General features: G+C 51.2%; 1 protein-coding gene across 1 annotated transcript in view; it reads left to right on the top strand.

Moving 5' to 3' along the window:
• Nucleotides 1-677: 677 nt before the first annotated feature.
• Nucleotides 678-15993, top strand: part of LOC147700478 (putative cation-transporting ATPase 13A4) — a 965394-nt gene continuing 950078 nt past the window's right edge. The window contains exons 1-2 of the mRNA XM_086928423.1: nt 678-842; nt 899-1072. Coding sequence (XP_086784549.1) covers nt 678-842; nt 899-1072 — 339 coding nt within the window. The remainder of the gene's footprint in view (nt 843-898; nt 1073-15993) is intronic.

The following is a 15993-nucleotide window of genomic DNA, read 5'->3' as shown; positions in this document are numbered from 1 at the left end:
TGCAGCCGTCCGACAAAACTCGGCTGCAGCGGCCAACAGCAAAACCGGCACAATGCATGGACAGGGGGAGTAAAATAAAACACCGCAAAGCGGGACTCACCCGGAGCGGGGGCCCGAGCAGCTCCAGAAAGGCCCCCACACCCACAGCCGGATCCGGGAACGAGACATCAGCGCAGCGCGTCTCCCACCCGGCCAGGCTCGGGGAGACGAGCTCAGCGACCCGGAAGGAACCGGGAGGCGGCGCACCAGCCGCAAAGGGCCGGAAACCCGGGAAAAGGCTGCAAAGAAGTCAATCCCCCCCAGCAAGCCCGGCAGGCCGGGGGGGAGACACAACAGGAACCACACCCCTGCCCGAGAAGCCAGGCAGCCGGACAGGAGGAGCCAGAGGAGGAACGAACGCCACTCAAGCCCAGCAGGAGCAGGTGCAGTCCCCCACACCAACAGCATCCATCAGCCATTCTGTCGAAGACAGAAAAAAAGAACAGGAGGGCTGCTGGGTAGGTCCTACCTTTATACTCCCGGGGGGAGGGGCAGTAGGTATATCCCAGCATTCCTCTTGTTTTTATTTTCTGTCAGGAGATAGTAATCTCCATTAGTAATGAATGGGCCGAGGACATAAGGGACCTGGGGGTAATGTGAAGGTTGTACGTCCTCTAAAGAAGCCGCTCGTGTCCTGTATGTGTCGATCAAAGTCTGCAGCTGTCAAGTCACTCCTGCAGATGTGGCTCAGTTCAATCACTGAGGGTGAAAGGTCACTGCTGCGAGGCTTGGCCAGGCCAGAAACTGTGCAACTACAGAGATCAGAAATGTTCACTATATTCAATGTCTCTGAAGCGGATAAGGTGCCTCATTGAAGTCAGTTTCTTTAACGCTCCGTGTTTCTGCTTTTGCTTCGCAGGACATGTTTGGATACAAGACCCACCCATGCCGAAGGGCGTTGGTCCTCACCGCTCACGTCCTGTCCCTCGGCCTCCTCCTCTTTCTGTTCTACTGGAAGCCGGAGTGGGAGGTGTGGTCCACCTGCGCGCCGTCCGCCCTGGAGGACGCGGATGTCCTGTTACTGAGGACCACGGTGAGGGGCGTGGCTTCTTGAGATGGGTCGGGTGACAGGAGGGCTCAATGCAAGGAGGCATTCTTGGGCAATAGCATGTATGTGAGAGATGCCTGGGAGTCCGCAGACTGCAACGGAGCCCTAAGCTGGGGAATGCTAGGAATCCTTTACGCAAGGGGCCATGTGGAAGGGGGGGGGGGGGGGGGGGAGTTCCTTTGCTATCAGATGTCATTTGCTTTGAATGGGTGAATGTCTCGGTCCTTCCTGAATTGCAAGAGAATGAAGGCAGTTCTGATGGTGACACAACAGAGCTCCAGATCTTGGGAAGTAGATGGAGACGGCCTGACCTTTGTTTTCTATTTTTTTCAGTTTAGCATTTTATTAAGGTTGGCCTTTAACAGCTTTATTTGTATTGCCAGCCTTTTGTTTTCCAAACATATTTAGGGTCTCCCAAGCAACATTCTTTCACCAGCGATCAGTTGAGATGTCATTCAAATTATACTCCCCCTCACCCCGGCAAGCGACCAGCCCACCCTCGACATTGGACAATTTCAGTTTGGGTAACTAAACTGTTACCTTTCTTATGTAAAGATACACCTAAACATAGTCCCCTTAATAGTCCCCTAAAAATAGAAATAGTTACATACCTGATCTTCCCAATCAGCGATGTATAGCTGGGCTGCATTAACTATTTCATAACTCTCAAGAGTTTTTTGTAAATCACAGTATTTATTCCTTCCCGTAAACCATCTTTGGATTTGTATTCATCCCCCTGAGAATGAGCGCAGGTCACGAGAGTAGCCGCATCACATGTGCAGATCTTCATATTGAAGTCACCCCCCCACAGCGGTGTGATGGAGATTAACACCCCTCACACCCAGGGAAGCTTCAAGGCTTCACTAACACCATTGGCCCCAGAGGGAGAGTTGACAACTAATGACCAACTGCAAGGAAACCTGCTTTGGGGCTGGTTGACCCCGCTTTGTCCCCCATGTAGGGCTACTATCTGCCGGGGTTTGACTTTGAGAGAGCACCGAGGCCTGCTGTCCAGACCTCAGTGGCAGTGTTCTATCCCTTTTAAAATGGCAGGTTTCATTGGATTTCCCCAATTGGCATGTGCTGGCTTACTTCTAAGTCCCTAGTATATGGTGGCCAGTGCCCAGGGCATGTACGGCTAGCTGTACACATAAGAGCCGCAGCACCGGTTGAGCCACTCTGTGTGTGACAACGTGAAAGCACGACCTTCAGCTTCCATTGGAGACTGATTAACCTGTGCATACACTGCACACAAGACTTTGTCACTACCACTATTGTGATAGTACATAAGTCCCATAACTATATATATATAAGTCTCTGCCAAGGCATGCCACTTAGAACAAAGGTTTCTGGCTGTCAGAGTATATATTACTAAACGAAAGAAGACTGCCAGCAGTGGCCTACTGTCTGACGTTTGTAATGAAGCGACACCTCTTAGGTTTGTTAATAAAACCCTCACACACCAACCTGGTTGGTGTCGTGCTTCATCATCGGGTTCCAGCCCGGCAGCCGAATGCTACCTGGCTGTGCTGCGACACCTGGTTTACAGCGGAGCGGGTTGTTTTTGAGGTGTGTGATGTGCGATTATGTGCGTGAATTTACTATTAAAAATTGCACTGTTGTCTCTACTGCTCCTGTCTCTTTGTTGTCCACCTGTTCCGGGTAATGAAAGCTTGCACTGTTGTCTCTACTGCTCCTGTCTCTTTGTTGTCCACCTGTTCCGGGTAATGAAAGCTTGCACTGTTGTCTCTACTGCTCCTGTCTCTTTGTTGTCCACCTGTTCCGGGTAATGAAAGCTTGCACTGTTGTCTCTACTGCTCCTGTCTCTTTGTTGTCCACCTGTTCCGGGTAATGAAAGCTTGCACTGTTGTCTCTACTGCTCCTGTCTCTTTGTTGTCCACCTGTTCTGGGTGATGGAAGCTTGCACTGTTGTCTCTACTGCTCCTGTCTCTTTGTTGTCCACCTGTTCTGGGTGATGGAAGCTTGCACTGTTGTCTCTACTGCTCCTGTCTCTTTGTTGTCCACCTGTTCCGGGTAATGAAAGCTTGCACTGTTGTCTCTACTGCTCCTGTCTCTTTGTTGTCCACCTGTTGTGGGTGATGGAAGCTTGCACTTTTGCCTTTACTGCACCTGTCTGTCTGCATTGTATCAGTTCTTCGTAATGAAAGTGTGCACTGTTGCATTTACTGCACCTGTCTGTCCTTAGTCTACCTGTTGCAGGTGTTGGAAGCTTGCACTGCATGCTTTACTGCAGATATCTGTATTCTACCTGTTCCGGGTGATGGAAGCTTTCGCTGCTGGCTTTACTGCACCTGTCTGTCTGCATTGTGCCTGTTCCTGGTAATGAAAGCTTGCACTGTTGCCTTTTCTGTACCTGTCTGTCTGTAGTTTACCTGTTCAGTGTAATGGACGTTTGAACTGGTGGCTTCAATGCACCTATCTGTCTGTAGTGTACAAGTTCCGGGTGATGGAAGCTTGCACTGTTGGCATTACTGTACCTGTCTGTAGTCCACCTGTTCTTGGTAATGAAAGCTTGCACTGTTGGCTTTACTGCATCTCTCTGTCTGCATTGTACCTGTTCTGGGTATTGAAAGCTGGCACTGTTGCCCTCACTGGACGTGTCTGTCCGTTGTCTACCTGTGCCAGGTTTTGGAAGCTTTCGCTGCTGGCTTTACTGCACCTGTCTGTCTGCATTGTACCTGTTCCGGATAATGGAAACTTCGAATGTTCCCATTACTGTACCTGTCTGTCTGTAGTCTACCTGTTCCAGGTGATGGAAGCTTGCACTCTTGGCCTTACTGCACCTGTCTGTCTTCATTGTACCTGTTCCGCATAATTAAAGCTTGCACTGTTGACTTCACTGCACCTGTCTGTCCGTAGTCTACCAGTTCTGGTGTTGGAAGATTGCACTACAGGCTGAACTGCACCTGTCTGTCCGCAGTCTTCCTGTTCTGGTGTTGAAAGCAAGCACTGCTGACTTTACCGTACCTGTCTGTATTCTACCTGTTCAGGGTGATGGAAGCTTTTGCTGCTGGCTTTACTACACCTATCTGTCTGTAGTGTACCTGTTCCAGGTGATGGAAGCTTGCACTGTCGGTTTTACTGCACCTGTCTGTCTGTAGTGAACGTATTCTGGGTATTTTATGGAAGCTTGCACTGTTCCTACTGTCTGTATTGAACCTCTTACGGACAAGGAATGCTCGTTCTGCTTCTGTCTGTAGTGCACCTGTTCTGGTTGGTGGAAGCTTGCACTGCTACTGTCTGTACTGCATGTGTTTTGGGTGAGGGAAGCTTGCACTCAAATGCACTGCACCTGTCTATCTGGGAAGTTTGCACTGATTCTGTCTGCAGTGAGCCTCTTCTGGGTGAGGGAAGCTTGCACTGTTTCTGTCAGAAGTGTGCCTCTTCTGGGCGAGGGAAGCTTGCACTGCTTCTGTGTGCAGTGAGCCTCTTTTGGGCGAGGGAAGCTTTCACTGTTTCTGTCTGTACTGAGCCTCTTCTGGGTGAGGGAAGCTTGCACTTCCTCTGTCTGTAGCGAGCCTCTTCTGGGTGAGGGAAGTTTGCACTATTTCTGTCTGTAGTGAGCCTCTTCTGGCCGAGGGAAGCTTGCACTGTTTCTGTCTGTAGTGAGCGTCTTCTGGGTGAGGGAAGCTTGCACTGTTTCTGTCTGTAGTGAGGCTCTTCTGGGTCTTGCACTGTTTCTGTCTGTAGTGAGCCTCTTCTGGGCCTTACACTGTTTCTGGCTGTAGTGAACCTCTTCTGGGTCTTGCACTGTTTCTGTCTGTAGTGAGCGTCTTCTGGGCGAGGAAAGCTTGCACTGTTTCTGTCTGTAGTGAGCCTCTTCTGGTTCTTGCACTGTTTCTGTCTGTAGTGAGCGTCTTCTGGGCGAGGGAAGCTTGCACCATTTCTGTCTGAAGTGAGGCTCTTCTGGGTGAGGGAAGCCTGCCCTGTTTCTGTCTGCAGTTAGCCATTTCTGAGTGGGGGAAGCTTACACTGTTTCTGTCTGTAGTGAGCCTCCTCTGGGCGAGGGAAGCTTGCACTGCTTCTGTGTGCAGTGAGCCTCTTTTGGGCGAGGGAAGCTTTCACTGTTTCTGTCTGTACTGAGCCTCTTCTGGGTGAGGGAAGCTTGCACTTCCTCTGTCTGTAGCGAGCCTCTTCTGGGTGAGGGAAGTTTGCACTATTTCTGTCTGTAGTGAGCCTCTTCTGGCCGAGGGAAGCTTGCACTGTTTCTGTCTGTAGTGAGCGTCTTCTGGGTGAGGGAAGCTTGCACTGTTTCTGTCTGTAGTGAGGCTCTTCTGGGTCTTGCACTGTTTCTGTCTGTAGTGAGCCTCTTCTGGGCCTTACACTGTTTCTGGCTGTAGTGAACCTCTTCTGGGTCTTGCACTGTTTCTGTCTGTAGTGAGCGTCTTCTGGGCGAGGAAAGCTTGCACTGTTTCTGTCTGTAGTGAGCCTCTTCTGGTTCTTGCACTGTTTCTGTCTGTAGTGAGCGTCTTCTGGGCGAGGGAAGCTTGCACCATTTCTGTCTGAAGTGAGGCTCTTCTGGGTGAGGGAAGCCTGCCCTGTTTCTGTCTGCAGTTAGCCATTTCTGAGTGGGGGAAGCTTACACTGTTTCTGTCTGTAGTGAGCCTCCTCTGAGTGAGGGAAGCTGGCACTGTTTCTGTCTGTACTGAACCTCTTCTGGGTCTTGCACTGTTTCTGTCTGTAGTGAGCGTCTTCTGGGCGAGGGAAGCTTGCACTGTTTCTGTCGGAAGTGAGGCTCTTCTGGGTGAGGGAAGCCTGCCCTGTTTCTGTCTGCAGTTAGCCATTTCTGAGTGGGGGAAGCTTACACTGTTTCTGTCTGTAATGAGCCTCTTCTGGGCGAGGGAAGCTTGCACTGTTTCTGTCGGAAGTGAGGCTCTTCTGGGTGAGGGAAGCCTGCCCTGTTTCTGTCTGCAGTTAGCCATTTCTGAGTGGGGGAAGCTTACACTGTTTCTGTCTGCAGTGAGCCTCTTCTGAGTGAGGGAAGCTTGCACTGCTTCTGTCAGCAGTGAGCCTCCTCTGGGTGAGGGAAGCTTGCATTGTTTCTGTCTGAAGTGAGCCTCTTCTGGGTGAGGGAAGCTTGCATTGTTTCTGTCTGCAGTGAGCCTCTTCAGGGCAAGGGAAGCTTGCACTGCTTCTGTATGCAGTGAGCCTCTTCTGGGTGAGGAAAGTTTGCACTGTTCCTGTCTGTAGTGAGCCTCTTCTAAGTGAGGGAAGCTTGCACTGCTTCTGCCTGCAGTGACCCTATTCTGGGTGAGGGAAGCTTGTACTGTTTCTGTCTGTAGTGAGCCTCTTCTGAGTGAGAGAAACTTGCACTGCTTCTGTCTGCAGTGAGCCTATTCTGGGTGAGGGAAGCTTGCACTGTTTCTGTCTGTAGTGAGCCTCTTCTGAGTGAGAGAAACTTGCACTGCTTCTGTCTGCAGTGAGCCTATTCTGGGTGAGGGAAGCTTGCACTATTTCTGTCTGCAGTGAGCCTCTTCTGAGTGAGGGAAGCTGGCACTGTTTCTGTCTATAGTGAGCCTCTTCTGAGTGAGGGTAGCTTGCACTGCTTCTGTCTGAAGTGAGCCTCTTCTGGGTGAGGGTAGCTTGCACTTGTTCTGTCTGTAGTGAGCCTCTTCTGAGTGAGGGAAGCTTTCACTGCTTCTGTCTGAAGTGAGCCTCTTCTGAGGGAGGGAAGCTTGCACTGTTTCTGTCTGTAGTTAGCCTCTTCTGGGCAAGGGAAGCTGGCACTGCTTCTGTCTGCAGTGAGCCTCTTCTGGGCGAGGGAAGCCTGCACTGTTTCTGCATGCAGTGAGCCTCTTCTGAGTGAGGGAAGCTTACACTGTTTCTGTGTGTAGTGAGCCTCTTCTGATGGAGGGAAGCTAGCACTGTTTCTGTCTGTATTGAGCCTCTTCTGAGTGAGGGAAGCTTACACTGCTTCTGTCTGCAGTGAGCCTCTTGTGAGTGAGGGAAGCTTACACTGTTTCTGTCTGTAGTAAGCCTCTCCTGATGGGGGGAAGCTTGCACTGTTTCTGTCTGTAGTGAGCCTCTTCTGAGTGAGGGAAGCTTACACTGTTTCTGTCTGTAGTGAGCCTCTTCTGAGGGAGGGAAGCTTGTACTGCTTCTGTCTGCAGTGAGCCTCTTCTGAGTGAGGGGAGCTTGCACTGCTTCTGTCTGAAATGAGCCTCTTCTGGGCGAGGCAAGCTTGCATTTCTTCTGTCTGAAGTAAGCCTCTTCTGGGTGAGGGAAGCTTGCATTGTTTCTGTCTGTAGTGAGCGTCTTCTAGGTGAGGGAAGCTTGCAATGTTTCTGTCTGCAGTGAGCCTCTTCTGTGCAAGGGAAGCTTGCACTGCTTCTGTCAAAAATGAGCCTCTTCTGGGCGCGGGAAGCTTGCACTGTTTCTGTATGCAGTGAGCATCTTCTGGGTGAGGGAGGCTTGCACTGTTTCTGTCTGTAGTGAGCCTCTTCTGGGTGAGGGAAGCTTGCACTGCTTTGGTCTGCAGTGAGCCTCTTCTGGGTGAGGGAAGCTTGCACTGATTCTGTCTGAAGTGAGCCTCTGCTGAGTGAGGGAAGCTGGCACTGTTTTTGTCTGTAGTGAGCCTCTTCTGAGTGAGGGAAGCTTGCACTGCTTCTGTCTGAAGTGAGCCTCTTCTGAGTGAGGGAAGCTTGCACTGTTTCTGTTTGTAGTGATTCTCTTCTGGGTGAGGGAAAGTTGCATTGTTTCTGTCTGTAGTGAGCATCTTCTGGGTGAGGGACGTTTGCACTGCTTCTGTCTGCAGTGAGCCTCTTCTGGGCAAGGGAAGCTTGCACTGCTTCTGTCTGCAGTGAGCCTCTTCTAAATGAGGAAAGCTTGCACTGTTTCTGTCTGTAGTGAGCCTCTTCTAAATGAGGAAAGCTTGCACTGCTTCTGTCTGCAGTGAGCCTCTTCTAAATGAGGAAAGCTTGCACTGCTTCTGTCTGCAGTGAGCCTCTTCTGAGTGAGGGAAGCTTGCACTGCTCCTGTCTGCAGTGAGCCTTATCTTGGGTGAGGGAAGCTTGCACTGCTTCCGTCTGAAGTGATCCTCTTCTGGGTGAGGGAAGCTTGCACTGCTTCTGTCTGCAGTGAGCCTCTTCTGACTGAGAGAAGCTTGCACTGCTTCTGTCTGCAGTGAGCCTCTTCTGGGCGAGGGAAGCTGGCACTTCTTCTGTCTGAAGTGAGCCTCTTCTGAGTGAGGAAAGCTTGCACTTCTTCTGTCTGAAGTGAGCCTCTTCTGAGTGAGGTAAGCTTGCACTGTTTCTGTCTGTAGTGAGCCTCTTCTGGGCAAGGGAAGCTTGCACTGCCTCTGTCTGTAGTGAGCCTCTTCTGGGAGAGGGAACGTTGCATTGTTTATGTCTGTAGTGAGCATCTTCTGGGTGAGGGACGTTTGCACTGCTTCTGTCTGCAGTGAGCCTCTTCTGAGCAAGGGAAGCTTGCACTGCTTCTGTCTGCAGTGAGCCTCTTCAAAATGAGAGAAGCTTGCACTGTTTCCGTCTGAAGTGAGCCTCTTCTGGGCGAGGGAAGCTTGCACTGTTTTTGAATGAATGAATGAATGAAAATGAATTTATTGAGCGCAAATAAACCCAAAGGCTTCAAGGCGCTAAAGATGGTAAAACTGTTTGGTCAGAAGGAGTGGCAGCAGGTTATTGATAAGCTTCCTGAAAGAGCCAGGTCTTAAGTGCTTTGCGAAAAAGGGCATGGGAAGTAAGCTCCTAGAGGTCATCAGGTAGAGTGTTGAAGAGTCTGGGGGCGAGAGTTCGAAATTCCCTTCCGCCCCATCTGGCCTTAGATACTCGAGGCACATCCAGCAGATTTTTGTTGGAGGAGCGAAGTGCCCTGCCCGGGACATAAGGGGACACAAGTGACCGAATTTCTTCTGGCCCAGTGCCATTCAAGGCGCAGAACGTAAGGGAAAGGGATTTAAAGTTTATCCTGGCCTGCATGGGGAGCCAATGCAGGTTCTTCCTAATGGCCGAACCCGAAGAGTGTTTCGGGGCATCCATGACAAACCGGGCCGCTGCGTTTTTCACAAACTGAAGGCGCTGGACCAAGCCGATGTTAATGCCTAGATAAAGTGCATTGCAGTAGTCCAGCCTGGAGGCTATAAGAGCCACTGCGACCTATTTGCGGGCTTCCAGGGAAAGGTAGTGGGTGATTTTTCTTAAAATCCTCAGGGCACCACAGCAGGTGGAGACTGTCCTGCTGACCTGTTTCTCAAGGGAAAGAGTGGTGTCCAGGATAACACCCAAATTACGGGCCGAGGAGGAGGGGGTGGGACAGGTGCCAAGGGCAGGGGGCCACCAGTCCATTGACCAGATCTCATGTTTGGTTCCAAAGATGAGGACCTCGGTTTTTTTCCCATTTAATTCGAGGAAGTTCTTGACCATCCAGTCAGCGACCGCCTCCATACAGTTTTTGAAGTTAAGAGCCGTAATTTCCACAGATTGTGAAATGGAGACCATGATCTGCGTGTCGTCGGCGTAGGAAAGAACTTGTAGGCCAAAGGACCTCACAAGCCTGGCGAGTGGGGCCACACAAATGTTAAAAAGCGTAGGGCTCAAAGAAGAGCCCTGAGGGACCCCACACTTCACAGGCTTGATGGGAGAGATGAAGTCACCAAGTTTTACCCTTTGCTGCCGTTGGTCAAGGAAGGATGTGAGGAGGCTGAGAGCGGGGCAATCTACACCCATGCTGCTAAGACGAATAGCAAGGATAGATGGGGAAAGGGTGTCAAAATGTAAATGTAAATGTAAATGTATAGGCATTTATATAGCGCACTACTTACCCGGAGGGTCCCAAGGCGCTTCGACCGCTGCGAAACCCTTCCTGGCTTCCCTGAGAGATGGTCCCTTAATGGGTATCTCCAGGGTGAGACCAGGCATCCCCGGCGGTCTGGTGGGGCCGTTAGTGAAGATGAGGCAAGCTAATGCCCAGAGTTGCCGAGTGTGATCGCTGATCAGAGTGGGCACCAAAAGCCGCCGTTAAGTCAAGCAGCACCAGTAAAGTCGTTTGGCCACTATCAACCTTGGCCCGAATGCTGTCGACAACAACAGTGAGTGCCGACTCGGTGCTGTGTGCCTTTCGGAAGCCATGCTGAGAGGGGTCCAGAGAGCTGGAACAGTCGAGGAAGGCACTCAAGTGGTGGTTAAGGTGTGCCTCCAGGAGTTTAGCGGGGGCAGGGAGAAGAGAGATGGGACGGAAGTTTTTTAAAATCCCCGGGTCTAGTGTGGTCTTTTTCAGAAGGGGATTGACAATGGCCGTTTTCCACGTCGAGGGATAAACCCCTTCAGAAATGGCTAGATTCATTACCTCGGCGAGAGGGGGCATAAGTACCTGTCTGCATTCTTTCAAGATTTTCACAGGACAGGGGTCAAGTGGGGATCCAGACTTAAGCCTGTCCAGGAGTGCACTAAGGTGGTCGAGGGTAAGGGGGGGAAAATGGGTGAGCCGAGTGGAGAGCTCGGTAGCTTGATTTTCCAGAGTTACGGCAGGTGAGGGGGGATCACGGGGTCGACATTGATGTTGAGCGTTTTCAAATCGGTGTAAATATCCAAGATTTTAGTGTGGAAATAGGTGGAAATCCGATCACAAAGATCTTGGGAGGCAGTTATAGGGTCGGGAGCCTGAAGAAGAGATAGAGTATTGACTATATTGAACAGGTCTCTGGGGGAAGTAAGTGAGCCAGTTAGGTTGGTAAAGGGCGCCTTCTTTTCAGCCAACAGTGCCGCTTTATAGCCTTAAGGAGATGTTTTATGTTTGTCCTTCTCTATGGGGTCCAGATGTGATCTCCATAGTCTTTCTTGCCTCCTACAACCCTGTCTAAGGGTCCTGAGGGAGCTCGAGAACCAGGAGGCCGAAGGACGCTTCCTGGCCGAGAAGTGTTGGCGAACTGGGGCGAGAGATTCGACGGCCTCCGCTAAGATGTTAGAGAGCTCGAGAGCCGCAGTTTCGGCATCCTTTGTAGGCAGGATCGTACATTTGGATAGGAAGGGAGTAAGAGTCTCATTTCTTATCTTCCTAAAATTCCTCCTCAGAACCCACTTGTTGCGGTCCGGTTGGGGTCCAGAGGAAAGGGGAGAAGCAAATTCAAGGGGGACGGCCAGATGGTCAGACCAGGACAGGGGGAGGGGGGGATCCAATCTGAAGCCGGGTGTCGTTAGTAAATACCCCATCCAGGGTATGCCCAGCTAAGTGGGTCAGGCTGCTCACTAGCTGCCGCAGACCGCAGGAGGCTAAGGAATCCAACAGATGGATGGTGTCAGGGGAGTTGCGGTTTTCTAAATTGAAATTAAAATCCCCGAGGATGGTAAGATTGGGGGTATCAATACAGGGTTCCAGAATTTTTAGAAGTTCGAGGCAGAAGGCAGACCTGGGACCAGGGGGTCTATAGATCAGGATCCCTGAAAAGGAGACTGTAGAGGAAGGATTTAGAATAAAATGCATAGCTTGAAAGGGGTCGTGCGAGGAGGAAAGGTAAGAGGTTCGGCATTTTATCGAACTATGATAAAGTATCCCGAGGCCCCCTCCCACGCACCCTATTCTATCCATTCTGCCAATGCATAGCCTTCAGGGATGGCATTTATTAGGTCCGGCTCGGAAGAGTCCATGGCCCAGGTTTCGGTAATAAAGACCCTTGTTTCTCGGAGGCAAATTCATTGAAGGTGATGTTATTTTTGACAAGCGAGCGGGTATTGATGAGGAAGCCAGTGCGGGTAGACATAGGAGGAGGACCTGACATTGAGGGGGAGGGCAGATATTTACCGGCATCCGGAGCCTGCTGGTATTGTATGTATGTATTTGTATGTATTGAGCCTGTTCTGCTTGAGGGAAGCATGCACTGTTTATGTCTGTAGTGAGCCTCTTCTGGGTGAGGGAAGCTTGCACTGCTTCTGTCTGCAGTGAGCCTCTTCTGAGTGAGGGAAGCTTGCACTGCTTCTGTCTACAGTGAGCCTCTTCAAGGTGAGTGAAGCTTGCACTGTTTCTGTATGCAGTGAGCCTCTTCTGGATAAGGGAAGCTTGCACTGCTTCCATCTACAGTGAGCCTCTTCTGGGTGAGGGAAGCTTTCGCTGTTTCTGTCTGAAGTGAGCCTCGTCTGAGTGAAGGAAACTTACACTGTTTCTGTCTGAATTGAGCCTCTTCTGGGTGAGGGAAGCTTGCACTGTTTCTGTCTGCAGTGAGCCTATTCTGGGTGAGGGAAGCTTGCATTGTTTCTGTCTACAGTGAGCCTCTACTGGGTGAGGGAAGCTGGCACTGTTTCTGTCTGCAATGAGCCTCTTCTGAGTGAGGGAAGCTTACACTGTTTCTGTCTACAGTGAGCCTCTTCTGAGTGAGGGAAGCTGGCACTGCTTCTCTCTGCAGTGAGCCTCTTCTGGGTGAGGGACGCCTGCACTGTTTCTGTATGCAGTGAGCCTCTTCTGGGTGAGGGAAGCTTGCACTGCTTCTGTCTGCAGTGAGCCTCTTCTGGGTGAGGGAAACTTGCAGTGCTTCTCTCTGCAGTGAGCCTCTTCTGGGTGAGGGACGCCTGCACTGTTTCTGTATGCAGTGAGCCTCATCTGGGCAAGGGATGCTTGCACTGCTTCTGTCTGCAGTGAGCCTCTTCTCTGCGAGGGAAGCTGGCACTTCCTGTATCTGTAGTGAGCCTCTTCTGAGTGAGGGAAGCTTACACTGTTTCTGTCTACAGTGAGCCTCTTCTGGGCGTGGGAAGCTTGCACTGCTTCTGTCTGTAGTGAGCCTCTTCTGGGCAAGGGAAGCTTGCACTGCTTCTGTCTACAGTGAGCCTCTTCTGGGTAAGGGAAGCTTGCACTGCTTCTGTCTGCAGTGAGCCTCTTCTGGGTGAGGGAAACTGGCACTGTTTCTGTCTGCAGTGAGCCTCTTCTGGGTGAGGGAAGCTTGCACTGCTTCTGTCTGCAGTGAGCCATTTCTGAGCGAGGGAAGCTTGCACTGCTTTTGTCTGTAGTGAGCCTATTCTGAGTGAGGGAAGCTTGCAATGTTTCTGTCTGTAGTGAGCCTCTTCTGAGTGAGGGAAGCTTGCACTGCTTCTGTTTGAAGTGAGCCTCTTCTGGGTGTGGGAAGCTTGCACTGCTTCTGTCTGTAGTGAGCCTCTTCTGGGTGAGGGAAGCCTGCACTGCTTCCATCTACAGTGAGCCTCTTTTGGGTGAGGGAAGCTTGCACTGTTTCAGTTTGTAGTGAGCCTCTTCTGGGTGAGGGAAGCTTGCACTGTTTCTGTCTGTAGTGAGCCTCTTCTGGGTGAGGGAAGCTTACACTGTTTCTGTCTGCAGTGAGCCTCTTCTGGGTGAGGTAAGCTTGCACTGCTTCTGTCTGCAGTGAGCCTCTTCAAGGTGAGGGAAGCTTACACTGCTTCTGTCTGCAGTGAGCCTCTTCTGGGTAAGGTAAGCTTGCACTGCTTTTGTCTGAAGTGAGCCTCTTCAAGGTGAGGGAAGCTTGCACTGCTTCTGTCTGTAGTGAGCCTCTTCTGAGTGAGGGAAGCTTGCAATGTTTCTGTTTGTAGTGAGCCTCTTCTGAGTGAGGGAAGCTTGCACTGCTTCTTTCTGAAGTGAGCCTCTTCTGGGTGAGGGAAGCTTGCACTGCTTCCGTCTGAAATGAGCCTCTTCTTGGTGAGGGAAGCTTGCACTCCTTCTGTCTGAAGTGAGCCTCTTCTGGGCGAGGGAAGCTTGCACTGTTTTTGAATGATTGAATGAATGAATGAATGAATGAATGAATGAATGAATGAATGAAAATGAATTTATTGAGCGCAACTAAACCCAAAGGCATCAAGGCGCTAAAGATGGTAAAACTGTTTGGTCAGAAGGAGTGGGAGCAGGCTATTGGTAAGCTTCCTGAAAGAGCCAGGTCTTAAGTGCTTTGCGAAAAAGGGCATGGGAAGTAAGCTCCTTGAGGTCATCAGGTAGAGTGTTCCAGAGTCTGGGGGCGAGAGCTCGAAAGGCCCTACCGCCCCATCTGGCCTTAGATACTCAAGGCACAACCAGCAGATTTTTGTTGGAGGAGCGAAGTGCCCTGCCCGGGACATAAGGGGACACAAGTGACCGAATTTCTTCGGGCCCAGTGCCATTCAAGGAGCAGAACGTAAGGGAAAGGGCTTTAAAGTTTATCCTGGCCTGCATGGGGAGCCAATGCAGGTTCTTCCTCATGGCCAAACCCGAAGAGTTCTTCGGGGCATCCATGACAAACCGGGCCGCTGCGTTTTGCACAATCTGAAGGCGCTGGACCAAGCCGATGTTAATGCCTAGATAAAGTGCATTGCAGTAGTCCAGCCTTGAGGCTATAAGAGCCACTGTGACCTGTTTGCGGGCTTCCAGGGAAAGGTAGTAGGTGATTTTTCTTAAAATCCTCAGGGCACCACAGCAGGTGGAGACTGTCCTGCTGACTTGTTTCTCAAGGGAAAGAGTGGTGTCAAGTTCAAGTTTAGAATTTGTGTAGCGCACTACTCATCCAGAGGGTCTCAAGGCGCTTGAGGGGGGGGTGCTTAACTTATCGAATATCCAAGTTTTTAGTTGTTTTCTGAAGGAGAGGTGGTTCTGTGTAAGGCGTAGGTGGGTGGGGAGAGAATTCCAGGTCTTGGCCGCTAAGTAGGAGAAGGATATTCCCCCCATGGTGGACCTTTGGATGCGTGGAATTGCGGCGAGGGCTTGATTGTACGATCGTAGTTGGCGGGTGGGGGTGTAAAAGGACAGGCACATGTTGAGGTATTCGGGTCCTGGGTCGTAGAGGGCTTTGTGTGCGTGGGTGAGGAGACGGAACGTTATTCTCTTGTTGACGGGGCGACAATTGAGGTCTTTCAGGTGACCGGAAATGTGAGCTTGTCGGGGGATGTCCAGGATGAGTCTGGCTGAAGCGTTTTGGATGCGTTGGAGTTTTTTCTGTAGTTTGGCTGTGGTTCCGGCGTAAAGGGTGTTTCCATAGTCCAGTCGGCTTGTGACCAGTGCATGGGTGACCGTCTTTCTTGTTTCGGTGGGGATCCAACGGAATTTTTTTTTGAGCATACGTAGGATGTTGAAGCATGATGATGAGACGGCGTTGACTTGTCTGGTCATCGAGAGGGAGGAGTCCAGGATGAAGCCCAGGTTACAGGCGTGGTCCGTTGGTTTGGGTGCGTTTCCCAGGGCCGGTGGCCACCATGAGTCGTCCCAGGCGGAGGGGGATGATCCTAAGATGAGGACTTCCGTTTTGTCCGAGTTCAGTTTTAAACAGCTGTTCTTCATCCACTCGGCTACTTCTTTCATCCCTTCGTGTAGGTTGGTTTTGGCAGTGTTTGGGTCATTGGTGAGGGAGAGGATTAGCTGAGTGTCGTCTGCGTAGGAGATGATGTTGAGGTTGTGTTGGCGCGCGATGCATGCGAGGGGACTCATGTATACGTTGAAGAGGGTGGGACTGAGTTGGGATCCTTGTGGTACGCCGCAGATGTCTTCGGTGGCCTCTGATTTAAAAGGGGGGAGGAGGACTCTCTGGGTTCTTCCGGCGAGGAACGAGATGATCCAGTCCAATGCTTTTCCTTGTATTCTGACGTTGCTGAGACGATGTATAAGGGTGCTATGACAGACTGTGTCGAAGGCTGCAGAGAGGTCAAGTAGGATGAGGGCAGCTGTTTCTCCGTTGTCCAGTAGAGTTCGAATGTCGTCTGTTGCTGCGATGAGGGCGGTCTCAGTGCTGTGTTTGGCTCGGAAGCCGGACTGTGAAGGGTCGAGGGATCTGTTGGATTTGAGGAAGGCGGCGAGCTGACTGTTGACGGCTTTCTCAATGACTTTGGCAGGGAATGGGAGGAGCGAAATGGGGCGGTAGTTCTTAAGTTCAGTGGGGTCTGCTGTGGGTTTCTTCAGGAGGGCGCTGAGTTCGGCATGTTTCCAGCTTTCCGGGAAGGTAGCGGAGTTGAGGGAGC

Source organism: Lissotriton vulgaris, chromosome 7 (assembly GCF_964263255.1).
Source record: "Lissotriton vulgaris chromosome 7, aLisVul1.2, whole genome shotgun sequence".
Taxonomy (NCBI): domain Eukaryota; kingdom Metazoa; phylum Chordata; class Amphibia; order Caudata; family Salamandridae; genus Lissotriton; species Lissotriton vulgaris.
This window is presented reverse-complemented; position numbering and strand designations above follow the sequence as displayed.